This window comes from Xiphophorus hellerii, chromosome 16, assembly GCF_003331165.1.
Source record: "Xiphophorus hellerii strain 12219 chromosome 16, Xiphophorus_hellerii-4.1, whole genome shotgun sequence".
Classification (NCBI taxonomy): domain Eukaryota; kingdom Metazoa; phylum Chordata; class Actinopteri; order Cyprinodontiformes; family Poeciliidae; genus Xiphophorus; species Xiphophorus hellerii.
The window spans coordinates 16,158,850-16,181,551 of NC_045687.1; the positions used below are offsets into that span (position 1 = coordinate 16,158,850).

General features: G+C 39.2%; 4 protein-coding genes across 4 annotated transcripts; 2 read left to right on the forward strand and 2 right to left on the reverse strand.

Annotated features, from left to right (window-relative positions):
• The first annotated feature begins 1,266 nt into the window (after positions 1–1,266).
• On the forward strand, positions 1,267–11,903 carry gys1 (glycogen synthase 1 (muscle)). The gene is made up of 16 exons (XM_032587672.1): positions 1,267–1,418; positions 3,032–3,150; positions 3,273–3,454; positions 5,258–5,449; positions 6,842–7,027; positions 7,220–7,364; positions 7,460–7,577; positions 8,014–8,134; positions 8,211–8,317; positions 8,400–8,459; positions 8,778–8,970; positions 9,749–9,875; positions 9,959–10,054; positions 10,148–10,311; positions 10,390–10,470; positions 10,718–11,903. Exons 2-16 carry the CDS (start codon positions 3,033–3,035, stop codon positions 10,955–10,957), a joined length of 2,130 nt encoding a protein of 709 aa, XP_032443563.1. The 5' UTR covers positions 1,267–1,418; position 3,032; the 3' UTR covers positions 10,958–11,903.
• An 11-nt stretch (positions 11,904–11,914) lies between these two features.
• On the reverse strand, positions 11,915–16,505 carry aspdh (aspartate dehydrogenase domain containing). Its single transcript, XM_032587674.1, has 8 exons — positions 16,258–16,505; positions 16,083–16,140; positions 15,856–16,000; positions 14,182–14,266; positions 13,719–13,868; positions 13,270–13,493; positions 13,044–13,183; positions 11,915–12,139 (listed from the first exon to the last, which is right to left on the reverse strand). The coding sequence occupies exons 1-8, from the start codon at positions 16,384–16,386 to the stop codon at positions 12,102–12,104; spliced, it is 969 nt and encodes a 322-aa protein (XP_032443565.1). The 5' UTR covers positions 16,387–16,505; the 3' UTR covers positions 11,915–12,101.
• A 327-nt stretch (positions 16,506–16,832) lies between these two features.
• Positions 16,833–18,863, forward strand: tmem86b (transmembrane protein 86B). The gene is made up of 3 exons (XM_032587675.1): positions 16,833–17,031; positions 17,180–17,423; positions 17,547–18,863. Exons 1-3 carry the CDS (start codon positions 16,981–16,983, stop codon positions 18,002–18,004), a joined length of 753 nt encoding a protein of 250 aa, XP_032443566.1. The 5' UTR covers positions 16,833–16,980; the 3' UTR covers positions 18,005–18,863.
• A 180-nt stretch (positions 18,864–19,043) lies between these two features.
• hspbp1 (HSPA (heat shock 70kDa) binding protein, cytoplasmic cochaperone 1) lies at positions 19,044–22,296 on the reverse strand. Its single transcript, XM_032587673.1, has 8 exons — positions 22,166–22,296; positions 21,774–21,904; positions 21,228–21,444; positions 20,919–21,143; positions 20,648–20,803; positions 19,980–20,076; positions 19,723–19,834; positions 19,044–19,331 (listed from the first exon to the last, which is right to left on the reverse strand). Exons 2-8 carry the CDS (start codon positions 21,891–21,893, stop codon positions 19,251–19,253), a joined length of 1,008 nt encoding a protein of 335 aa, XP_032443564.1. The 5' UTR covers positions 21,894–21,904; positions 22,166–22,296; the 3' UTR covers positions 19,044–19,250.
• Between the last annotated feature and the right edge of the window lie 406 nt (positions 22,297–22,702).

Here is a 22,702-nt window from a genome sequence, read left to right on the forward strand (position 1 = left end):
TATTACCAGACTTGTGGGGAAGTAGTTAACCTACAACAGGACATTTTTGCTTTTGCTCACAGAACCTGCATCTGGTCTGTTATTTCAGATGAGAAGCATTCCAGCAGCTGCGATGGTAAGACATTTAGAGAGCAAATATCTAGGTCTATTTTAAAAATAAATATGGTTTGTATAGTACATACCTCAATGTTTGTGATGCTTTAGCTATTTCCTGACTCACATGTGCAGAGGTCACAGAGCAGGACGATAAAATGCTCTGACACTTAAGCAGATCTGGGCCAACAGACTTAGATAACAAGAAATAGAAAATCGAGCTGTGACAATTCAGACATGCATCAAATAACCCAGGATGCACTGCAACATTCCTGTTATGATTTTTCTCTTTAGACACCTTTAGGGTTTTCTGACACTGCCGAACTAAGACTTCTTACACCACCCATTTGTGATGTAATTCTGGAATAATGCATAACTGAATAATGTGGTGTAAGAAAGGAAGTGGAGTCTCCTTTTAGAATGGAAGATGTCCCATGTTCAATTATTTGTAAAATTGACCTTGTGTAGTTCCACTCCATGTTTGCAGAATATTGCCAGCTTTAATTGTGATTCATACATGACCATATGACATTTAAAGAAGTGCTTGTTTTTTGTGAGTTAACAATAGAACATGCAAAACATAAATAAAATCCTTGCTCAAGCCATGATGATAGATAAATTATTTGTATTGTTTTATTCCTACCCTGTGCCCCAGCCATGCAGCCTTAGGCGATGAGCCTTTTTACCTATGTTAACATTCAGCACATTGTAGGACAGATAAATAAACATAAGCAAGGCAACAAACAACATGAGTAAATAAATACATATGATTTAATTTAAAAAAAAAAAAAAAAAAAAAAAATATATATATATATATATATATATATATATATATATATATATATATATATATATATATATATATATATATATCATAAGTCTATTACAATAGTTACATTGAAGCAAAATGTTCATTTCTGGCTATTTGCACTAAGCTATGCTGTTAAATTTCTGCCTAAATTTAGAACCGTTTAAATAAAATAAAAAGCTAAACCCCGTCATTTTTTCTCACCCAATCACGTGCCTCTAATAAAGAAATCATCCAATCATCTTCTCGTCATCTGGGAAGGCGGAGAAAGTGACGAAAACCCAACCAATAGGCGTGAAGCTCATGAATAATGCGTCAGCAGGGATTCCGCATTCAGCCCTCCTTCTCTAGACGTTCCCAGCGTTTAGCCGCAAACCAATGTGAGTCGGTGACATTTAACCAAAGCCGCCGCCCCCTTTTCCCCTCACTAGCCTACGCTGTTTTCCTCGTTTACGGAGTGACCGCGACAGCTGCCAATGTTTAGTTCGTCTTCGTGAAGTTGGGACACAACCGAAGGGTGAGTCGACCTTTGTATTTTGTCTTCCGCGGTTGTTGACGAGCTTATGACGGGGGACGCTCTGTCGGACTCGGCCTCTCTCAGTGAGCTTTGCTGTAGGTGCTTCATGTCACGTTCACCAACTCATTAAAGGAGCCCAAGCATCCGCACATCGCCATGCTGTACAAACGGAGAGCTCTGCTCGCGAATTTAAAGCGCATTTTTTAGGGAGTTATTTCCACAACAGTCAATTTAAGTTCGCACGGGCCTTCTGGAAAATTACTACACTTACCATGAAGGTGCACACGTCTCGGCGAGGCCATGCAAGCATAAAGCTATGCTCCATAAACTGGTTACTTGTTGAACAAATAAGACTCCATCCATCAGAAACCATCTGTAAGAAGTGGCGTCTTAGGGGCCACTAAGTTAAGCTTCAGCATGTGGTGTTTACTCTCAAAATACCTTCAATAACTGCTACTTTACTTGTATCTAATTTTCTTTTCATTAAGTCTGCAAATTCAGTGAGGAATGTTGCTCAATATATAGGATAGGTTAATCTAGGACATTACACATCAGATTGTAAAGGTCTCTTATTGCTGCTTTGTTGGTGGTCTTCTCTGTGTAGGCCCAAGGTCAGTCTGTGTCTATGTAGATGTAGTTTAGGATATCCTTTCCACAGTCTGCATGCTACTTGTATGTGCACAAAAATAATGGAAATGGGACTACACATAAGAATCTGTGGGTAAAACAACTCCATAGGTTGGGGGGTAAAAACCCTCCCCCACCATGCTGCATGTGATTACAACATTTCATAGGGAGAACATCAGATCGTGCCAATATAAGAGCCGCTTGATCATGTTTGTACTTGATCACGTATGCCTCTTTTGCAACCATTTCCTGTCTTACACAGTAAAAGACAATAAGTTGTAATTTCACTCATTCACTCAAGCAGAAGGAATCCACTTGTCTAAATCATGCCCTGCCCTAGAGAAGCTTGGTGTTGTGAAATGTAAAACTAAAATTGTAGCATTGCAAATCAAATGCTCAGATTATTCAAAATAATGCATAGTATGCAATATTTATTTCCCTTATATGTACAAAATAGACAGAGGTGTTAAAATTTGAGTGGATTTTAAATGCTATTAAAAGGAGATGTAAATTAGTATTTTTAAACAAACCTGTTCTGTTTTTATTATTGGCTATTTCTCAGTGCCTTACCATAGGTTTCTCTTGAAAGCAAAAGCCTATGCTTAAGAAGTGACCAGAAAAAAGTGTGTGTTCAAATTATGATTCAGAAAAATGAGTCAAATATTTGACGTTTATTCTGTGAAAGAATTGAGAAAGGTGGGGTTTACATCACAGTTGGCTAATGTCGTACTTAGTCAAGAGGAAGTTCACAGCATTTCATTTAGAGTAGAAGTTAAAGCTTGTGCTCCAGCAAAGGGCAGCTTGATTCAAACTGAACTGAAATGGTAAATATAAAGTCTAACAAATGGAGTTGAAACATTTCATGTCTTGTGTCTCAAGGTTTTTTTTTTTCCCCTTATGATTTCAAAATGCCACCTGTGGGACTGCCTGACAGTCACGTTTTGTGTATACATAGTAGTAAGGAGTGTGTTTCTATATTTACCCAGCATGCCGCTGGCTCGCAGCCTGTCTGTCACGTCCCTATCAGGACTTGATGAGTGGGACGAGGAGTTTGAGTTGGAGGATGCTGTACTTTTTGAAATTGCTTGGGAAGTGGCCAACAAAGGTAAGCATCTGTGTGTTTTTGGCCTTAAAATCTAAAATTCAGACTTTTATTTTTTTAGATTATAAAAGTAAGTAAGAAAACTTTGACTCTGGCTTGACTGATTTTGTCTGGCTTGCTTTAAGTTGGAGGGATCTACACAGTCATACAGACCAAAGCCCGTATGACCGCGGAGGAATGGGGGGAGAACTATTTCCTGGTGGGTCCCTACGTGGAGAGCAACGTGCGCACCCAAGTGGAGCTGATCGAGCCAACCAATCCTGTGCTGAAGCGGACCATTGATAAAATGAACGCCAGTGGCTGTAAGGTACTATCATACATACTAGACACACATACATTTCTCAATTATAAATGAGAAATTTGATTGTATTCTTTGAAAGTGGTCAATGAAACGTGATCAGACCCCGTCTTTAATTCGGGCCACTCCCTGTCTGCAAAGTCTAGTGTTGCTGATGACAACTCGAAAGCTGGTGACATTTCCCTACAAAGGTTAGGAGCTGTATCAGTGTCCCACTCTCTTTCCCACAGATGCTTTCCAGAAATAGAAGACTGACTGGGATAGTTTCAAGGTTTTCTGCTGTGTCACTCAAAGCTCGCTGTGATATTAGGTGTCAAAGCTAGAAGCTGCAGTCGGGCTATTTTTAAAGAATGAGTGCAGCCGATTCAACAAAGCCTGTAAAATGTTCACCTAGACTCATGCATCAGAGCATAATAAAACGGATTAAAATGAATGAATTAATTGTTGTTTCAGTCCTTTACTGATCTGAATAATTATACTAAGGTAAAGCTAAAAGCAACATGTTTTTCTTGATTGTGATTTAATATAAACAATAACAACTAAAATATAGTCAACCAAGGAGAGTTTACAGTTAGAAAGAATGGAAGATTAATATAATGCCTAACAAAAGTATTCACTAATACGTAACATTGTCATATTATTTATTTACCAAAAATTATATGCCATATTTTAAAAAGATATTTAGGTGATGAAGCAACACAAAATAGTGCAAATCAGTGAAGTTAGAAAATATATATATATATTTTTTTCAAAAGATTCTTCAAATAAAAATAAGAATATTGAGGTATGTATTTTTATTCACTCCTCCCTTTTATGTAGTATACATTGCACATCTAGAAACTGACAATTTTACTCATTCTTTATTGCAAAATAGCTTTGTCACATAGACAGTTACAAAATTGGTCTTCTATCACCTAAAGACCATTTCCAGGATTAAAGGACTAATGTCTCAGCTGCAGCTGATCCAGAACGCTGCTGCTTGCATTCTCACTAAAACCAGGAAGATGGAGGATTTTAGAACTCAAGTTCTAAAATCCTTCCTCTGGCTCTTTGTACCTCAGAAAATAACTTTAAAATACTGTTGTTAGTTCATAAATCACTGAACGGCTTAGCACCACAATACATTAAAGATCTGCTGTTGTTGTATGAAACTTCCAGACCTCTCAGGTTTTCTGTTTCTGGTCCGCTCTGCATCCACAGAACCAGAACCAAACATGAAGAAGTAGCATGCAGCTTCTATGCTCCACAAATCTGGAACAAACTTCCAGAAAACTGCAAAACAGCTGAAACACTGAGTTCCTTTAAATCAGTGCTTCTCAAATTCGGTCCCTCATGGCCCCCTACCCTGCACGTTTTATGTGTTTCCCTTTTGCCACACACCTGGACTGAATCTGTGGGTGATTAACAGGCTTCTGCAGTACTTGATGGTCATGCAATCATTTGAATCAGCTGTTCTGAGATAGGGGTACAGCTAAAACATGCAGAGCAGGGGGGCCTGAGGACTGGATTTGAGAAGCACTGCTTTAAATCTACACTAAAAACACAACTATTCAGAGTAGCTTTTGAGTCATAATAAATGAAACACTAACCAACAATTTGATGCATTTTGATGATGGCACTCACCATAATGTAACTTTTGGGGAGTTTTTTCAATTGTTGACTTTCTGGTGTCTTTTATGACTTTGTATTTTTGGGTTTTAATGATGTAAAAATAAACTGGATTGATTGATATTCTGGGATCTCTCCTTCACCAGTCAATGTGTTGCTGCACATTATTTCTGACCTTCAGACTTAACCTGTATACTTTCACAGGTTTACTTTGGCCGGTGGCTTATTGAAGGCAGTCCATACGTAGTTCTGATTGATGTCGGCTTCACCGCCTGGTCTCTGGACCGCTGGAAGAGCGAGCTGTGGGACCTCTGTGCCATCGGCGTGCCTTGGTTCGACCGTGAGGCCAACGATGCCGTTCTGTTTGGCTTCCTCACCGCTTGGCTCTTGGGAGAGGTCAGCAGCAGGTTTTGAGTGTGTGTACTGTAAAAGTTTGATAAGAAAGTAACTTTTTTTTTTTTTAACTGTATTTACTCAAATCGGTGAAAGGTAAAATACCAGGAGGAGACATGAAGAAAAAGATGAATGGAGGAAAAAATAAACGGAAAACTGGGAAGAAAAGTTGCTTCAAAACTATTAGATAAAATCTTTAGTTTATAAACTGCATACAAGTTTATATTTGTTTAATTACGAATAGCATAAAAGTTTCAAAGTAACCATACTTAAAATCTGATAGAAAGTTCTTAATAAGTAATTAGAATGAAAATGTTTTATTTTGATTTATTTTGAAACTTGAAAGTCTAATATGTTTTAAATTAGTGGACATATTAAATGTAGAAGAAATGACATTGCAAAAACTCAAAGTAATCATACAGCTAGGTATAGTAGCATTTTTATGGTTGTTGGAAGCTGGACCTGAATATTCACTTCAAAAAGAAGAGGGGAAAAACCTGGTAGATGTTTGGGTTTAACATTCATTAACACAATAACCAATGCCGCGTGCCTTTAATGACTCCAAAGAGTTTTAGTTGCAGTCACCAATATTTGGTTCAAATTACAAAATCTATGAATGCACTGACTCCTAACTCCACATGGCAATCAGCAGATGCCTTTGCTCCCCATCAGTGGAAAGCTAATCTAGCTTTCTTTTTAAAAATCCCAGTTAGAAATGTGCAAATATCTAAATAATATCTCAAGCATTTTCATGAAAAAGGTCCTTTGAGGAAAAATGCTCCTTCTCACCAAAGAAGTAAACTTGTTTTAAAGAAAGAGGGATTCAACGTTTTCTGAGAAGAACATGTGTTGTCAACCTCACTGGTGATTAAATTAAGGCTTTGGATCGTTTTGCAGCCAAATAGTTGAGGGAACATCTGATTTGAAAAGGAAACACAAGTAGGAAGTAAAGGTGATACAGACTGACTTCTGCTATAGCTCATAACTAACAGCAGATGATCTAAGGAAGTGTGAACATCATGGGCTCTGAAAACCAGAGATGTGTGTGTAGTAATTACACACATTTACTTGAGTAATGTTTGGGAAAAAATATTTTTAGGAGCAGCTTTAGTACATTTAGTACATAATATTCTTGAGTAATATTATGAAGTATCACTACATGAGTAAAACTGGCTACTCTGTGCACTGTAAGTAACTTCACTGAATGAAGAACAAAAAAAAAAAAAAAACATGATACACAGATAAATGCTTCTAGTTTATTTTAAGATGGGAGCTTATTTTTTCCTCATTTTTGGCTTCTCTACCCACCTATAAATATACATACATTTATGCATAAACTATGCTGGACAGCTGGATGCTTGCATGCCATTCAAGTTGTGTTTCCTGATACTGCAGTATGCGGCTCAGTCTGAGGATCCTCCACACATTGTAGCCCAGTTCCATGAGTGGCTGGCAGGTCTGGGCCTGGTGCTGTGCAGACAGAGACAGCTTCCTGTTGCAACTATTTTCACCACCCATGCTACACTGCTGGGTCGCTACCTGTGTGCCGGAAATGTGGACTTCTACAACAACCTGGCAGAGGTACATCTTTGTTACTTTTTCTATTCTGATAAGGAAAGACATGTCTCACAATAAATATTATTTTTTTAATATAAGAGAGACAGGAAAATAAAAGGCTGATTGTTTTAGTGAGTGTTTAGTGGAGGGCTACTGATTTTAAGAGTCTGCAAAAGCGGTTTACTCGATGTTCTTCCTCCGTTCTGCTCTGATCAGTTCAATGTGGATAAAGAAGCCGGAGATCGGCAAATTTACCATCGCTACTGTCTGGAGCGGGCGGCTGCACACTGCACTCACGTCTTCACCACTGTGTCACAAATTACAGCCATCGAGGCCGAGTTCCTGCTCAAGAGAAAACCCGGTATGTCGAGTTGGACTCAGCTGTCAGGAAAAGGAAAATTACACCGCACTGATTATGGATGAAATGTGTTTATGGTTCTTCATGTTTGTCCTCAGACATCGTCACTCCAAATGGTCTCAATGTGAAGAAGTTCTCTGCTATGCATGAGTTTCAAAACCTCCACGCTCAGAGCAAGAGTCGCATTCAGGAGTTTGTCAGGGGTCACTTCTATGGGTCAGTCCTGAAAATGTGACAGCCCAGGACAGTCTGAGCACTGCAAAAATACCAAATCTTACCAAGTATTGGTCTAGTTTTTAGTGCAAATATCCCAGTCCACTTGAAATAAGACAAAACTAATTTGAAAGTAACCTTTTAGTAAGATCTCAGAGCTTGTTTAAGTAACTAATTCTTTAATATTGAGGAAATGGCACTAGTTCCAATGGCAGATTATTTCACTTGGAGAGAATGCCTTTGTTATAAGTGAAATAATAATCTTGATGAAAAGTTACTTGTAAGTTAGTTTTGTCTTATTTCTATTGGACTAGGCTATTTGAGCTAAAAACTAGATTTGCAACGAATCAGTTCAGTCTGTTACTGCCGAGTTAAAAATTTGGAATGCTAAAAATTGGAAAATAATCTCTCACTTATCACAGTTTGTGTTTACCATCAGGAACCTTGACTTCAACCTGGACAAGTGTCTGTTCCTCTTCATAGCAGGAAGGTATGAATTCTCCAACAAAGGAGCCGACATCTTCCTCGAGGCTTTAGCCAGACTCAACTATCTGCTGAGAGTAAGTGAAGTGGTTCTGCTGAAGGTGTTGAACCTCGGGCATGAAGAACTGAACTGTATTCTTTGCTCTTCCTCAGGTTAACCACAGCGATGTGACCGTTATAACTTTCTTCATCATGCCAGCTCGGACCAACAACTTCAACGTGGAGACGCTGAAGGGCCAAGCAGTGCGGAAGCAGCTATGGTGATTATAAATGTTTAATATCTGCCTTTCCTACTTCCATTTATGTGACTAAAGGTATTTCCATTTTTGTCTCTCCTTGCAGGGATACAGCCCAGACTGTAAAGGAGCGCTTTGGAAAGAAACTTTATGAATCACTCCTAGTGTAAGTTCACCACATTTAAGGTGCCACTATGTTCAGCAATGTCTGTCTGAACATTATCAAAAGCTACTAAATGCACTTTTCATTAAAAAAACATGAAGCGTATAAATAACTCATCTATTTTATTAGATCCAGCTTTAGAGAATCTTGCAGAAATGTTTATACTCAGTTTTTTTTAAACGTAACAACCACAAATCTCTGGCTTTTAGAAAATGGTTACAAGAAGAAAGCCATAAGATCTCACAGCAGACATGTGGAAGAACATGCTCCAGTCAGATTGAACCAAAACTGAAAACAATTTTGTTCCTACGCTTTTTTCAGTGGTCAGCTGCCAGATGTGTCGAAGATGCTGGACAAAGAAGACTTCACCATCATGAAGCGTGCCATCTTTGCGACTCAGAGGCAGTGCCAGCCTCCAGTCTGCACCCATAACATGCTGGAGGACAGCAGCGACCCCATCCTTAACTGCGTCCGCCGCATCGGCCTCTTCAACAGCTCTGCTGACCGAGTCAAGGTAACAGACAAAATGGGAGGCTTGACCTATAAATCGGTTGTGCACTATACTTAATTTATTGGATATACATAAAAAGATTTATATGGCACTGCTTAAGCACTGCTTAAAATAAAGTAAATGGAGGCAGCGAGCTGTCGTCATACTTCCACGTGAAGACACAGATTACCTTTTGGTTCTTGGACAAATTAGGCGTCTCTTCACTGTTTCAGATTGTTTTTATAATAGTTTTTCAGAAAATAAGCGTTGTATCTGAGAAATCAGAAACGTGCCATGATTGGCCACCAGACATTGCAGCTGCTCCATTTCTCCCTTACACACCAACTGCCCAGAAAAGGCAGGATCACCATGACAACCATGGACATTGTTTCTAAGGTGTGTGTCCCCCCAAGAGGACAAAGTTAAAACTACAGTAGAGCTCACTGATACTCTTCAAAATAAGTGAAGTGGCTGTAGTGAAAGAGGTGTTGAGTGGTCGGTATTAAAAGTAATATTCGGCCCATTTATCAGTCCTAGCAGGCTTTAAACCCAGCAGTTAGGCATGTTTGGTGGAGAAAAGCATGGTTGCATTTTTCTTGTGTGTTTCTTTTACACACAAGAAATTTTGTGTGAAAAACAATACAAATTGTTGTGAGTGCTTGATAATTATGATCAAGCTCTCACTGTGCAACTTTTTAGGTGCCTTGCGTTGTAAACTAGGACTAGTTTTCTTCTTAGATTGTATTTGAGAAAGGCTGCAGTCGCTTGTTCTGGTACTGAAAAGCTTGTCCTTCCTCCACAGATCATCTTCCACCCAGAGTTCCTTTCATCCACGTCTCCTCTGCTTCCCATGGATTACGAGGAGTTTGTCAGAGGCTGCCACCTTGGTGTCTTCCCTTCTTACTATGAGCCTTGGGGTTATACACCAGGTATGACACATGGATCTTGATAGCTTGGATATGTTTATTGTGTTATACTTGACTCCCTTTGTAATATTTCTGTCATTTGACAGCTGAGTGCACAGTGATGGGTATTCCATCCATATCCACTAATCTGTCAGGCTTCGGATGTTTCATGGAGGAACACATAGCAGACCCTTCAGCGTACGGTATGTGTCTTTATTCACTTTCTTTAATTTCTCAAACGTTATCGACACATTGATTAGAAAGACCACATTTCTCATTATGCCCTTACCCGACAGGTATTTACATCCTTGACCGGCGCTACAAGGGTGTCGACGAGTCGTGCAACCAGCTCACTTCCTTCCTTTTCCAGTTCTGCAAACAGAGCCGACGCCAGCGGATCATCCAGAGGAATCGCACAGAGCGCCTGAGTGACCTCCTGGACTGGAGATACCTCGGCAGAGTATGGACACAAATCCTGAACATAATCTTTTAGCCCTTAAATTTTAAGTGACATTTTTCCTCTTCTCTTCCGCTTTAGTATTACATAGCTGCTCGTCATATGGCCTTGGCTAAAGCCTTCCCAGACACCTACGTATATGACCCTCAAGAGCCCTCCTCGGTAAGATTATGTGACAGTTTGACTGAAGAATTGTTAAAAACACTTCAAGGCCCTCTGTTAAAATGCCAGGATTTTATGATTTTAAAAAATGACACCAAAATAAATAGAAAGTAGTTTGTTACCCTCTCTCAAATGAGTTGTACGTATGTCATGTTAAGGGTGGGAAACGTTCTTAAAATGATTATTTTAGTCCTGTTTGTTTTTTTTAATTCACAGTTTTTAAAAGTGATCCTGTTTCATTCCTTAGGCTTCAGGTTTCCGCTACCCTCGACCAGCCTCTGTGCCTCCGTCTCCGGCTCTGTCCCGTCACTCCTCCCCGCACCACAGCGAGGGCGAAGACAACGAAGAGGACGAGCGTTACGACGAGGAGCTTGAGGCCGAAAAGGACCGCGTGAACATCCGCCAGCCCTACACCATTTCGGTTAAAGGCAAAGCCGTCCTCGGAGGCAACGGGAGCGGCGAGGACGAGGCGAGCGAGAAAAACTGAGGCGCACACACTCTTTATGCATTATGCTGAACCTCACTAGTGAAACTTTTTTTTTCTTCTGTTGCAATCATTAGTCATCCTTGCACTACAGACTTGACAAATGGGTGCAGCTGTGTTCATGTGTGTGATTACTTTAGTCGTGGCTTTCTGTGAAAAAAGAAAATGCATCACTGTCTGTGTCTTCCCAACCAATGCGTACCTCAGAACCTTAAAACTGTCAGCCGGTTTTTGGTATCATTTCAAACACACCAGCACTGCAACCAGTAGTCGGCTGAAAACATAGAAACAGAAACCAGTGAATTAAAATGACCCTGTTTTGTGGATCTAACAGTGAATAATTTCGATATAAAGCATTAATAAGGTAACAGGAGTAGCAGAGGGGCTTTATTCTAGATTCTAGGATTAAAATGAGGAGAAATAGAATGTGGCATAAACCTCCATCTTTTACAAGCTTGTCATTTTTCTTCATTCAAAGCAAAACTTGCTTCTTTTTTTTCCAGCTGTTTTGCAAATGCCTTTTTACAGCAAAATGTCCCAGATTGGAAAAAGATGGAGCTCATACATGCCCAGTAATTAGTAGCAGTAGATATAAGAGAATACAAAACCTCTCCTTGAGCTTAGCATCATGTGTTTTTTCATCTTTTATTTTTTTTTTTTGCCTTATTGCATCAGTTTTCTAATAATTAAGAATACTGATCAGTTACATTTCACATCCATTTACCTGTCAACATATGCACTTGTGTGGAGGTAGTTTATCTTGTTCAACGAAGTACTTATTTGTGAAAGTGGGAAGAAGGGAAGAAGAATTGCACTCTGTGGGGGAATCAAGATGAAGGTTAGATGATGGTTTTACCAGATGTGTCCCGTCACTGTTTCTCCTCAGTATGAGTTGTACTGTTTTCTCCAGTAAAATAAAATTGAAAGCTCTATATATGTTAGTATTTTACACATGATTTCTGTCTTTTGTTTTATTCCAAGCATTCAGTTCATTGAAACGCATTGAAAGGTCGGCAAGTTTACAAAGCCAAGTGACGCGCTAACGTAGAGATCCACCATACATGCAGCGTATCCATCCAGAGCTCTTTAATTTATCTGGAATTTGGTCGGGGATCTTCTTCCTACATTGCAGGTAATCCTCCATGGTTCAGCACAAGTAAACTCTGCCACCGTGACCTCTGCAAACTGAGAAGAACAAAAAGTTAGACTCATTTTTATAAAAGAAACGTTTCAAACTTAATCAAAGCCTGAAGAACATGGAGCAGTTTCATGTATTTTTATTGTTCCTTGCGAAACTACTCGTTCCCCTGGAACTAGGGCTGCAACTAATGATTTTTTTTTTTTGTAGTTGATTAATTTATCAATTATCTGACAATTAATTGATTGGCAAGTTCAACAGATTTTTTTAATTTAACCACTTAAGTCTTTTGTTTGCAATATTTGAAATGCATTAAAAAATGTGAATCATTTAATTTTGTTTTAAAATGAGAAACTAAACTAAAATGCAAGTTGATGTCATTCCTTTAGTGAATTTCAACCAGGTGAATAGAAAAAATGCCACTTGAGTTTTGGGACAAAATACATTTACAGATTGGTGGTTTTATCCTAAATGTTTATTTTCAGCATTTGACCTCTTTTTGAGTGTTGACTCCAGTTAAGGATTCATCGACTACTAAATTAGTTGATTATTTCAATAATAGATTCATTAAGATTAATCCATTTAACCATTTTATACATACTTGGAACATTATAACATTTTCTTACACTCATCATCTTATGTGATAGAACACAAACGAGAGCACCACTGTAAGGGTGATGGAAAATGATACATAGTTTTCAAAATGTATCTCAACTAGAAAGCTGAAAAGTGTGGCTATCATTTGAATCCACCCACCTCGATTCTGACACCTCTAAATACCATAGATTGCAACAAATTGACCTCAGAAGTTGCCTGATTAATAAAAACAGACATTAATTGTAAAGTCATTGAAAACCATCCATCATGTTCCCTCCATGTCAAAACGATGAGCTACTTTGTGTTACTCTATCACAAAAAATATAAAATTTAGTGAAACCACATGAGACTCACTGAGTAAGCTGTTCCAGAAGGAGTTGTATGTTGCACTGCCAGTCACGGCGCCGAGTTTGGCTGGATTCCTCCTCACTGTGTGCACTGAGAACCCATCAGGCCCAGTCACCTCCACCTCCACCACATGAAAGTCTTTTAGCCTGAGGCGAGTAAGACATAAAGCCCGACTGTTCAGACAGAAATGATCAGCTGTGCTGGTTTTGATTTGCAAGGTAAAAAGACCCACTCTGTGTCTGATACGATCTCTCCCTGAACACCTGGAAAGCCGAGCTTTCCTGCTGCCACGGCTGCTGCCGCCATGGTGTTGACGTTGTTAGGAGCGAGAGGACACAGGTCTGCCACTGAGCCTCTGAACAAAACCCGCCTGCCCTCTCCTTCTGTCCAGTCACTGAGGACGTCTCCTGTCAGTCGAAAGCATGACGGATGCTTGGACATTCTTATGAACAAAGCCTGGAGAGATTCCATACATATCTCAGAAACATTTCTAGTTGGGGTGGGGGGAAAAAAAACCCTGCTGCTCATTCAGCTGCTAATATTCTTATACAAGTCTTACAAAAACACGCCATATGGTTTGAGTTTTGTTAAGCAGAACAGAAGTGAGCACAGTTAAGACATTAAAATAAGCAGCTTTCTTTAGCAGTTTATTAAGTCTTAACATTGCAGGCGTAGGCATACCTTTAATGTCCCACTATCGTTCATTCTTTGGATGTCCTGGCCTCCCCATAATGCACCGCTGGGTATATAAAGCGTCCTGCCATGTTGTAGAGATGCCTGCCGCAGTTTCTGGTTCAGGTCAGGATCAGAAAGGGCAGACGGAGAGCCCACCTAAAAGGTTTAGCATGTTGTAAAGTTTATTGTATATTAATACAGAGTTTATACTCAAGTGGAAAGATTATGCATTTTCCTCTTGCTTACAAAAACTGAGCCCTATTATATTTTTCAATTGGCTAATCATCCATTTTATTAACATTGCTTTAAAACTGCAGTTGGCGAGGTATAAGCAGCTTACAAACATCCTTGTACCCAAGATTTGTCTCTTTGTAGTCTTTTAATTAGAAAAGCAATACAAAACTCCGGACACCAGAAAGATATATATAAGCTAAGTTTGTATTTAATTTATTAATGAAAATAATCTCACCATGAAGTGAGCCTCAGAGAGAAATTTGAGTCCAAAATCTCTCACGATCTGTGGATGACACACCTCTACAATCACATCACAGCGCCTGTAAAAGCAACAGCAAAACAACTGTAACAAACATTTCTAATATAATCAAAGTTGTGCTTTGCAAAAGTATTCATACACCTTGAACTTGTTCACATTTTGACACGCTGTGACCACAAACGTAAATAGATTTCGGGGGGATTTCAGATCATAGACCAATACAGGGTAATGGAGAATAATTGTGAAAAGGGAGGGGAAACATTAATTAGTTTTAAAGCATTTAACAAATACAAGTCTAAAAGGTATGGTTTGTGTGTTCACACAAAACTTTGAGGTAGTAAATTGGTTCTTCTGCTGCAAGTCTTTCATATGTCTCAACCAACTTCATACATTTGATATTTTTGTCATTCCTTGTAGCAAAATACTGCAAGTTCCATCAAACTGGATGAAACCAATAATCTGTTGAGATAAATTTTCAGAAACTGCTACAGTTTCTCAGTCAGATTGAGGTCTGACGTTTGACTGGATCATTCACAGGAATATGCATCCATCTAAACCAGTCCTTTACATCGTTTTCTCCCTGGACTATCCTGTCTTTAGCACCATCCATCTTCCCGTTAACTCTGACTTGCGTCCCTACAACATAACATGTGTAGTGTGTTTTGTATGTAGGTCAAATAGTCCAAAAATAATCTGATCTAGCTACAGCACCTTCTTCCACATATCTCACTGTGTCTTCTACTGTTGCAACTGCAACTTTTGAGAAATTGAAGCACATCAGAAATTCTGTTGCAATATTAGCAAACAATAGCTTTATTAGCCTAAAATATACATGTTTCTTGGCGAAAAAAAATAACGGAATAATAATAGCATTCATGAATTTATTTGTCATTTACCTAAATGGCAAATAAAAGAACGGCGGAAGCAAATAATAAGTGAATCTGACAGCAAACAATTCTTATCTATTAAATACTGATATTAATATAAATATAAGAACATTTTCAGTACATGGGAAGTATATGGATAAAACATCGCTCTTAATTAGCTCTGACTAAGGCGAACTTCCTGTTTGAGTTGTGATACTTTTATTTTGAAGGAGCAATTTCCTGTTTAACTGTTAGCGCAAAGATAGCTTAACGGCAATTAAAAGACAGAAGATAAGTTTTAACAATGCATCTTATTATCAGCAGCCCCCTTGATTGAGGCACAAGGTATGTTTACGATGTAAATAAGTGCATGTTTAAAATATAGTGTGACTTATATTGTACTTTTTAAGTCGAGATGAATTTGTGGTATTTTAATACAAGTCTATAAAAAAGACCAAAACAGATGAATAAGAAAACGGAACCACTGACAAAACATACTGGTTTCTGATGGGTCTGACTGCTCACTGTACAGATAAGGCTCCAGGATTAACTAAGCCTGGTTGTTAGCCTGGTCTATATCAGGCGCTGCATAGGATAGATCACCATGGTAACTCATGTGCCACTGCTTTTGTAAAACCGAATCGAGGCAAGCCAGGATATCCGGAAAATCCCGTCTGAGTCCGCTGTCCTGGTTTTGTAAAACAACCCTCTGATGTTTTCCCCCTTTTTTTTCTAACCGTTTTTGTTCCCCACTTGGTGATAGTGCGCATGCGTGCGTGTAAACCTGTTTGCGAAGGACGACAGGTCATCAAGTATCAGTTCAGCAGGGACTGAACCCACGAGCTTGTTGGGATTCCGGTTCCAGACAAAACCCAGAACCAGACCAAGACCAGCTCCAGCTTCAAGGAGTTTGTCCACCAGGAACTGCCCTAAACCACATACACGTCCAACCACATGCCGTCAGACAAACAATAGTCAGACCTCCAAAGAGTGTGACTATGGGCTTCATACCTAGGTGTCCATATCCTACAACGCCAACTCTCAGAGTGGAAGAATTAGTGTCCATAATCTGTGCAGATGACAGAAGAATAACAAAAATCCACACTGCACTAACAATTACATTATGCTCACGTCCGTTTTAACCTGAAGCTCTAACATCGTTGCTCTGTTTTCTGGTCTCCTTTACCTGGTTACTGTATGCCTCTCCACAGGTATGTCTCCTTCTCTGAAGAGCAATGTCCAGCCACAACTCAAAACAAGGAATTATGGGAAAACTAAGAACAAAGTTTGACTCTGAGCAGCTGCAGTTAATCATTGTTTGCCTTGGACAGTATTAGACAGACTGCTCTTCCTATAAGCACCTGGTTTTCAGTTTCAGATCCATAATCAAGGGACAATAAAAACTGCAGTGAAGACAGAAGGTTATTGAATTTCTTAGAATACGAGAGGCATTAACGGTCATGGACTTCTGTCACCCTTTGCATCATTTTTCGCAAACGGATTCTGAAGCAAAAAGTCAGATTTCTAAATGATACCAATGATCTCTCTTCGGTTTTACCTAATTAAACTTTTTGACCATACTGAACATATAGATTCTCAGCTACAACACGCAGTTTGACTTTGCCCCCTATTTGCTCATGTCATCAACATATTACCGCTGGAAAGGTGAAAGGTCAGCTGTTTGTCCATGAAAACTTGAAACGAGGAGAACATTGATTATCAGAGAGCAATCGGACCGGAAGGACCGGTCTAAAGTTCATGTTCGTGGAAGTCCAGCGGACTGAGAGGAACGGCGCAGAGTCAAGGCGAGGGACGCAGGGAACATCTGAGGACTGCATGCTGGTGTCATTTAATGCAGATTACTATTCATTAGTGAAGGAAAAGAGAAAACTCAGCTAACAGGGTGAAAATGGACATCCTTGAGACTGATGCCTATGACAAGCGCCGAAGGAGGAACATGGTAATTTTTACTCCTATTTTTTGGGGGTGAGGGTTTTTGTAATTTAATACTTCTGTTAAAAAAAAAAACTGAATTAGTTAAGCAGACTAAAGTCTAGTAAGTAAGAAAAATGTGACAAATATTGCTGTTATTTGCCTCTCTTTTCCAGTCTTGTGCCCTTCTTCTCTCCCTTTTGCCCTTCTTTTTGTCCTCGGCTTTATACTTCTACCTTTGGACTCCTGATTCGGTCCCATCAGTAGTCTCCGCGGGTGTCAAAGCGGCCCCGACTCTGCTGCTGGCCATGGTGGTCCTCAGCAGGAACGGAGGGCAGAGTGTGCTGGGTGTGGCAGGGGGACTGATCTTCTCTGCTGTGGGGGACTGCTGTTTGGTGTGGCCTGAGCTTTTCATCCATGGTAAGGGTCTTCAGTTAAATCTAAATTAGCAGCACAATTCCCTCAATTGTTAAAACTAAATTTGATTTAATCATAAACAGATGGTTTTTGTTTCTAATATTGCAAATCAACCCTCTGTCTCAGGAATGGGTGCCTTCGCTGTGGCTCATCTGCTCTACTCCGTCACCTTCCTGTCCAGTCGTTATGCAACGTATTCTTCCTCCTCCTCATCCTTGAACCGCTTTCTGCATCTGGTCCTCGTAATCGTGGGAGGAGCTTTCTACATCTACCTTTTTCCGTTCCTGCAGAAGACACCAAACTCTGACCTACTGACTCCTGGCGTAGGGATCTACTTCATCCTAATCACCGTGATGGCTGCATTAGCCGTCCGGACGCGCCACGTAGCTACGTTGTTGGGGAGTTTGATCTTCATGGTGTCTGATGCTTCCCTGGCTCTGCAGGTCTTCAAAGTTTTGCCACCAATAGAGCATGGTCAGATTGTTGTCATGGTGACTTATTATTTGGCGCAGCTGCTGATTGCTGTGGGTGATATAAAAGCAGCGCAGGACAAGGATGACTTTTCAAAGTGGAAGCGGTCCTAAACCGGATCTTTGAGGTGCTCCTAACATCAGAAGAGCCTCTTCTCTTGACCAAAGCCATAAACAATATGGTGTAGTTTGTTAATCAAATTAATTTAATGCAAAATAAGCTTGGGACAAGACAGGACCTCAAGATATTTAGATTTCAGTGCTGATATTCACTTTTCTTTTTAAAGCGACTGAGGATGGAAGAATGGAGCATTTCTGGTGGTTTGCCGAAGTATTCACACTCCTTGAAATTCTTTGTATTCCGTTAAATTAAAATCACAAACTTTAATGTATTTTATTTGGATTCAGTGGAAAATGTTTGCCCATTCTTCATGGCAAAATAATTCAAATCTTAACTGGATTTACTTTTACAACTTTGACTAGGCCATTCGAAAACATGGACATGCTTGCATCCAAACCACTCCACTGAAGTTCTAGCTGTAGTGTTATTCTTTAATTTACCTCTACATAATATCCAGTTTCCCCACAGTATGATGCTTTCAGTGTGAGAGTATAGTGGTAGTTTCACAACGCTCACTGCATTTTAGATCTAAGGCAAACATTGATTTTTGTTTCCCATTTTTATTTGTAAAAAAAAAAAAAAGTTAAAAACTCTGCATATTTTTTTCTTCTCTTTCATACGTTAAGATGAAAAAGGTTGAGGTTTGTGGTTGAATGGTGACAAATGGTGGAACAGTTCAAGAGGGTTGAATACTTTTCTAAGCCACTGTATATTCTGGGATTTATTGGAATATATTTTTACATGAAATTCATGTTAATGTATAGATTGTACATGTGATGCCATAATACAAACTGCCCACTGAATGTACATGAACAGCAGTATTTTATTTACAATAAATATTTCCAATGTCCACAACTGTGAGAGTTCTATATAAAAAGTTTGATTAAAAATAATTCTTAACCCCTTTACTTTAAATTAATAAAATGTTGGTGCCAAAAAATCACATTTGTACATACACCAAAAATATAAAAATACTTATTATGGGCAGGGTTTGTGCTACATAAAAGAAGAACAAACATAGAGAGGTGAAAGTGAAGAGTTGAACAGATGCTTTATACAGGACAACTATTTACACAGTAAAAATCCAACATGTGGTTTACATGCAAAACATCAACATCAACTGTCGTAACAGACAAAAAAATGTTGCTCCACACCCACGATTCAGCTCATGAATGTTCTGTTATATTTTTCTTTTCATACGGAAGCAAAAACCGGCAAGGTTTAAAAATATAAATTGCCTCAGCGATCCATCCCAACATCATCTGTCTGCTGCCCGTTGAAGCACAAAACTCTCAAACGCTCACAGAAGTCAAGTTCCTCCTGTTGGTGAAAGAGACAGGAAGACTTTAAATGATGAAGTATTAAAGCTAATCTAACTATGACTTTGAAATGTTGAAGTTTTTTTTAATTCTAAAATGTATAACTTTGATTTTATGGTCATTGAACCAAAGAACCGTCTTCTATACATTTACTCTGTTTCCCTACATGACTTGTGGCAACTTGCTACAGCTTTCTTCCCCTTAAGGGCAATATTTGTAGAGTGCATAATTAATAGTCACCCAGACAACAGAATCTGGATTTAAATGCAAAAATCTGAAAACTAGTTTCCTATCCATCGCATAAATCACAATAAAATATACTGAAGTTTCCGGTATGTGACAAAATGGGGAAAAGTGGGATACTTTTTCCCATGATAGAAGTTTTTATTTACCTGACTTTCTTCTTTTCCTTGGAGCTCTTTGGTTCGCTGCTTGAGGAATTCCTCCAAACCCAAAGCCGGGCTCCTGCAGTCTTCCAGGCCTTGTTGAAAGTCCTCAACCAAACTAGACAGGCAGCAAACGAGGTCGGACATCAGTACCTAATATTCACTCTGACATTATTCATTTACATACTTCTGCTGGGGAGCAAACTGCTTCGGTCTACTACTGACAATGAGCGACAGGAGCATTAAGTCAAAGTGTTTCTTACCAGCAGAGAGCGCCAAGCACGTGCTCATGGAAAGGCGAATGCGGTGTGCGAAGAACGGAAACTAGCTGCTGCACCATCCCCATCGACACAACCGTTTCTGTCAGAGGCCAAATGAAAGAGCATTAACACACTCGATGAATCAGTGTCAAACTTGAAAATAAAACGAATAAGCCCACGATTATGAAGGTAAAACATGTAGAATATTTGGTTCCGTTAATTATGAAATGAAAAAGAGAGAAAAACTTATTTAAAAAATAAATACTTTGTGTTTTGCCTAACATTTGCCACTTTATGAAGATTTCAATCTATCAGAAAAATTTTTGCTATAATTATATATTTTAGGGAATATTTAAAGAACAACAATTGGCAGTTTAAATTATTTAATAATGTATCATAGCCCATAAAATGTTCAATAATTCAATCAATACTGTAAACAATACATATGATTTTAAAATATAATGACTTTGGATTTAAGTTACGCTTAATTATTTGTTTTTGTATTTCTTAAATTACTGATACATTTGTGTAAATATTTGATAACCTTTTAAAATGACTGTACTTATTATATATATTTAAATATTTCTCTGAGAAATGAAATCCCCAGAAACTGTAACAGAAACAATTAAATGACAACATCAGCATTAGTGTAGCGCGTCTCTCCTTCACACCTTTATGTTCCGGGTTAGAGGTCAGCAGGTTGAGCAGAAGGAAAGCAGACTTGGTCCTGACTTTCTCGTTTTCAGACTGCATACCCCTCATCAGCACCGAGAAACCATCGTGAGAAACGAACGCCTGCAGTCCGGCTTCCTGCTCTCGGACCAAACCTACAGAGAGGACAGAAAACAGATTAGTAAACAGAGCTCTGCATCTCCTGGGCACCATTACCTCCAGAGATGGCTCATAAATGTGGCATCAGGGTGTAAAGCCTCAGGGACTCACATGAGACGGCGTACAGGGCTTTCACCCTGACGGTGGGATTGGGGTCTGAATCCGTCAGCTGCAGCAGCTTTGGCAGCACGTCAGCTTTAAGCAGGTATTCTTGGACTTGGGGCATATTCTGAGCACAGGAGGCAAGGAGCTGGGCGGCCCGCCACCTCAGCCCACTCTGGACGTGACAAAGATACCTGGAGACACACAACTCCAGTCCACCAAGAGTCATCAGATCTGGAAAGAGCATGAAAACAGCGAAATAAGTATATTTAATTGGCTTCCATGTGATAAGAAATTACTGTTCCGGCTTTCACAAACCTCTAGCATTGTCCAGGTTTTCACACAACTCAGACAGCATCTCAAAGGCCAGTTCTCGCTCATCTTCCTCATCCTCTTCCCTCTCTTCTTCACCATCTTGCTCTTTCTCGTTTGGTTCTTCTTTCTGCAGGACAGCCAGGCTCTGCTTCATCTGCTCCACCTCATCCATCTGACCTTTGCAGATATCTGACAGAGCTTCTCTCAGCCAGGTCTTCCTCTGAAGGGAGGGACGTTCAGTCAACATGGATTTTTAAAAATCAGAACTACAAACTATAGTCTGTTTCACTTGTGCTGGTATGCGCTTTTCATTGATAATGTTCTTTATTCTCTTGAGATTTCAAGCAAACTCCTACTCAACATGGCATGTGTTACAACATTTAAACTACTTGATGACTGATTTAGGAGTCATGGCTACGGCCCTAATTGATGATTTTGGTTGAATCTTACTGATGACACCATCCCTACTGCTTCAGGACAAAAATATACAACTGTATGGTTCATCATATTCTTTGTCAAGGTATTAAAAGCTAGAGTAGTGGTGCCTACCTCCTCTGACATTGGCTCTGAAGGGACTGGACCCTCAGCAGCGGACCCTGCCTCCACTGCCAGCTGCAGAACCCCCTGAAGGTTCTGGGGATACCTCCTGTCCTGTCTGTTGTCTGACATGACTTACACACCTGCATAAAGAAATCAGACATGTCAAAAAGACACTTTTTACAAGGGACATTTACAATATATATATATATAAAAGAAGAAAACCAGGGCAGTTTTAAACTGAGAGATGTTATTTAAAAGGAGTAATTTTGGCAAGGAAAATGCCTAGCAAGGTAAGTTTGTATGATAGGTTAGGATATGATCATAAAGATAATATCAACATATTAGGAATAAAACTGGATTATCATTTCGCTACTGGGTAGAAATACGCATCATGAACTTACCTTTGTGGAGTCCTGACGCACCGAGACAAACTGTGCTTCTCTAAAATAACAGGAGATGAGCCTGCCTCCTGTTATAAACACAGACATGTGAAAGAGCTAGAACATTCTAGCTAGCTGAGCTCACGAGCCGACCGCCATGCTTTACCGTAAAAATTGAACATAATGAGCAAGGGAGATTTGTGAGGTTTGCTCTTCGGTCATTTCTAAAAAATAAGTCTGAGCCCACTCCAAAACAGGTTATGCATCTGCATGTTTTATTCATTTTAGGTTGTTTATTTATTCATAATTATAAGATACAACCTCCATATTTAAAGGCTGAAAAAATAATGTTAACCATATTAGCGTACTTAAGGTAAGTGAGTCAGCGGAACTTCCAAAGAGTAACATTAAAGCTTAAAGTCAACCCTCCTCCTTTAACTATATTATATTATATTATATTATATTATATTATATTATATTATATTATATTATATTATATTATATTATATTATATTACATTATATTATATTATACTATACTATGTTATGTTATGTTATG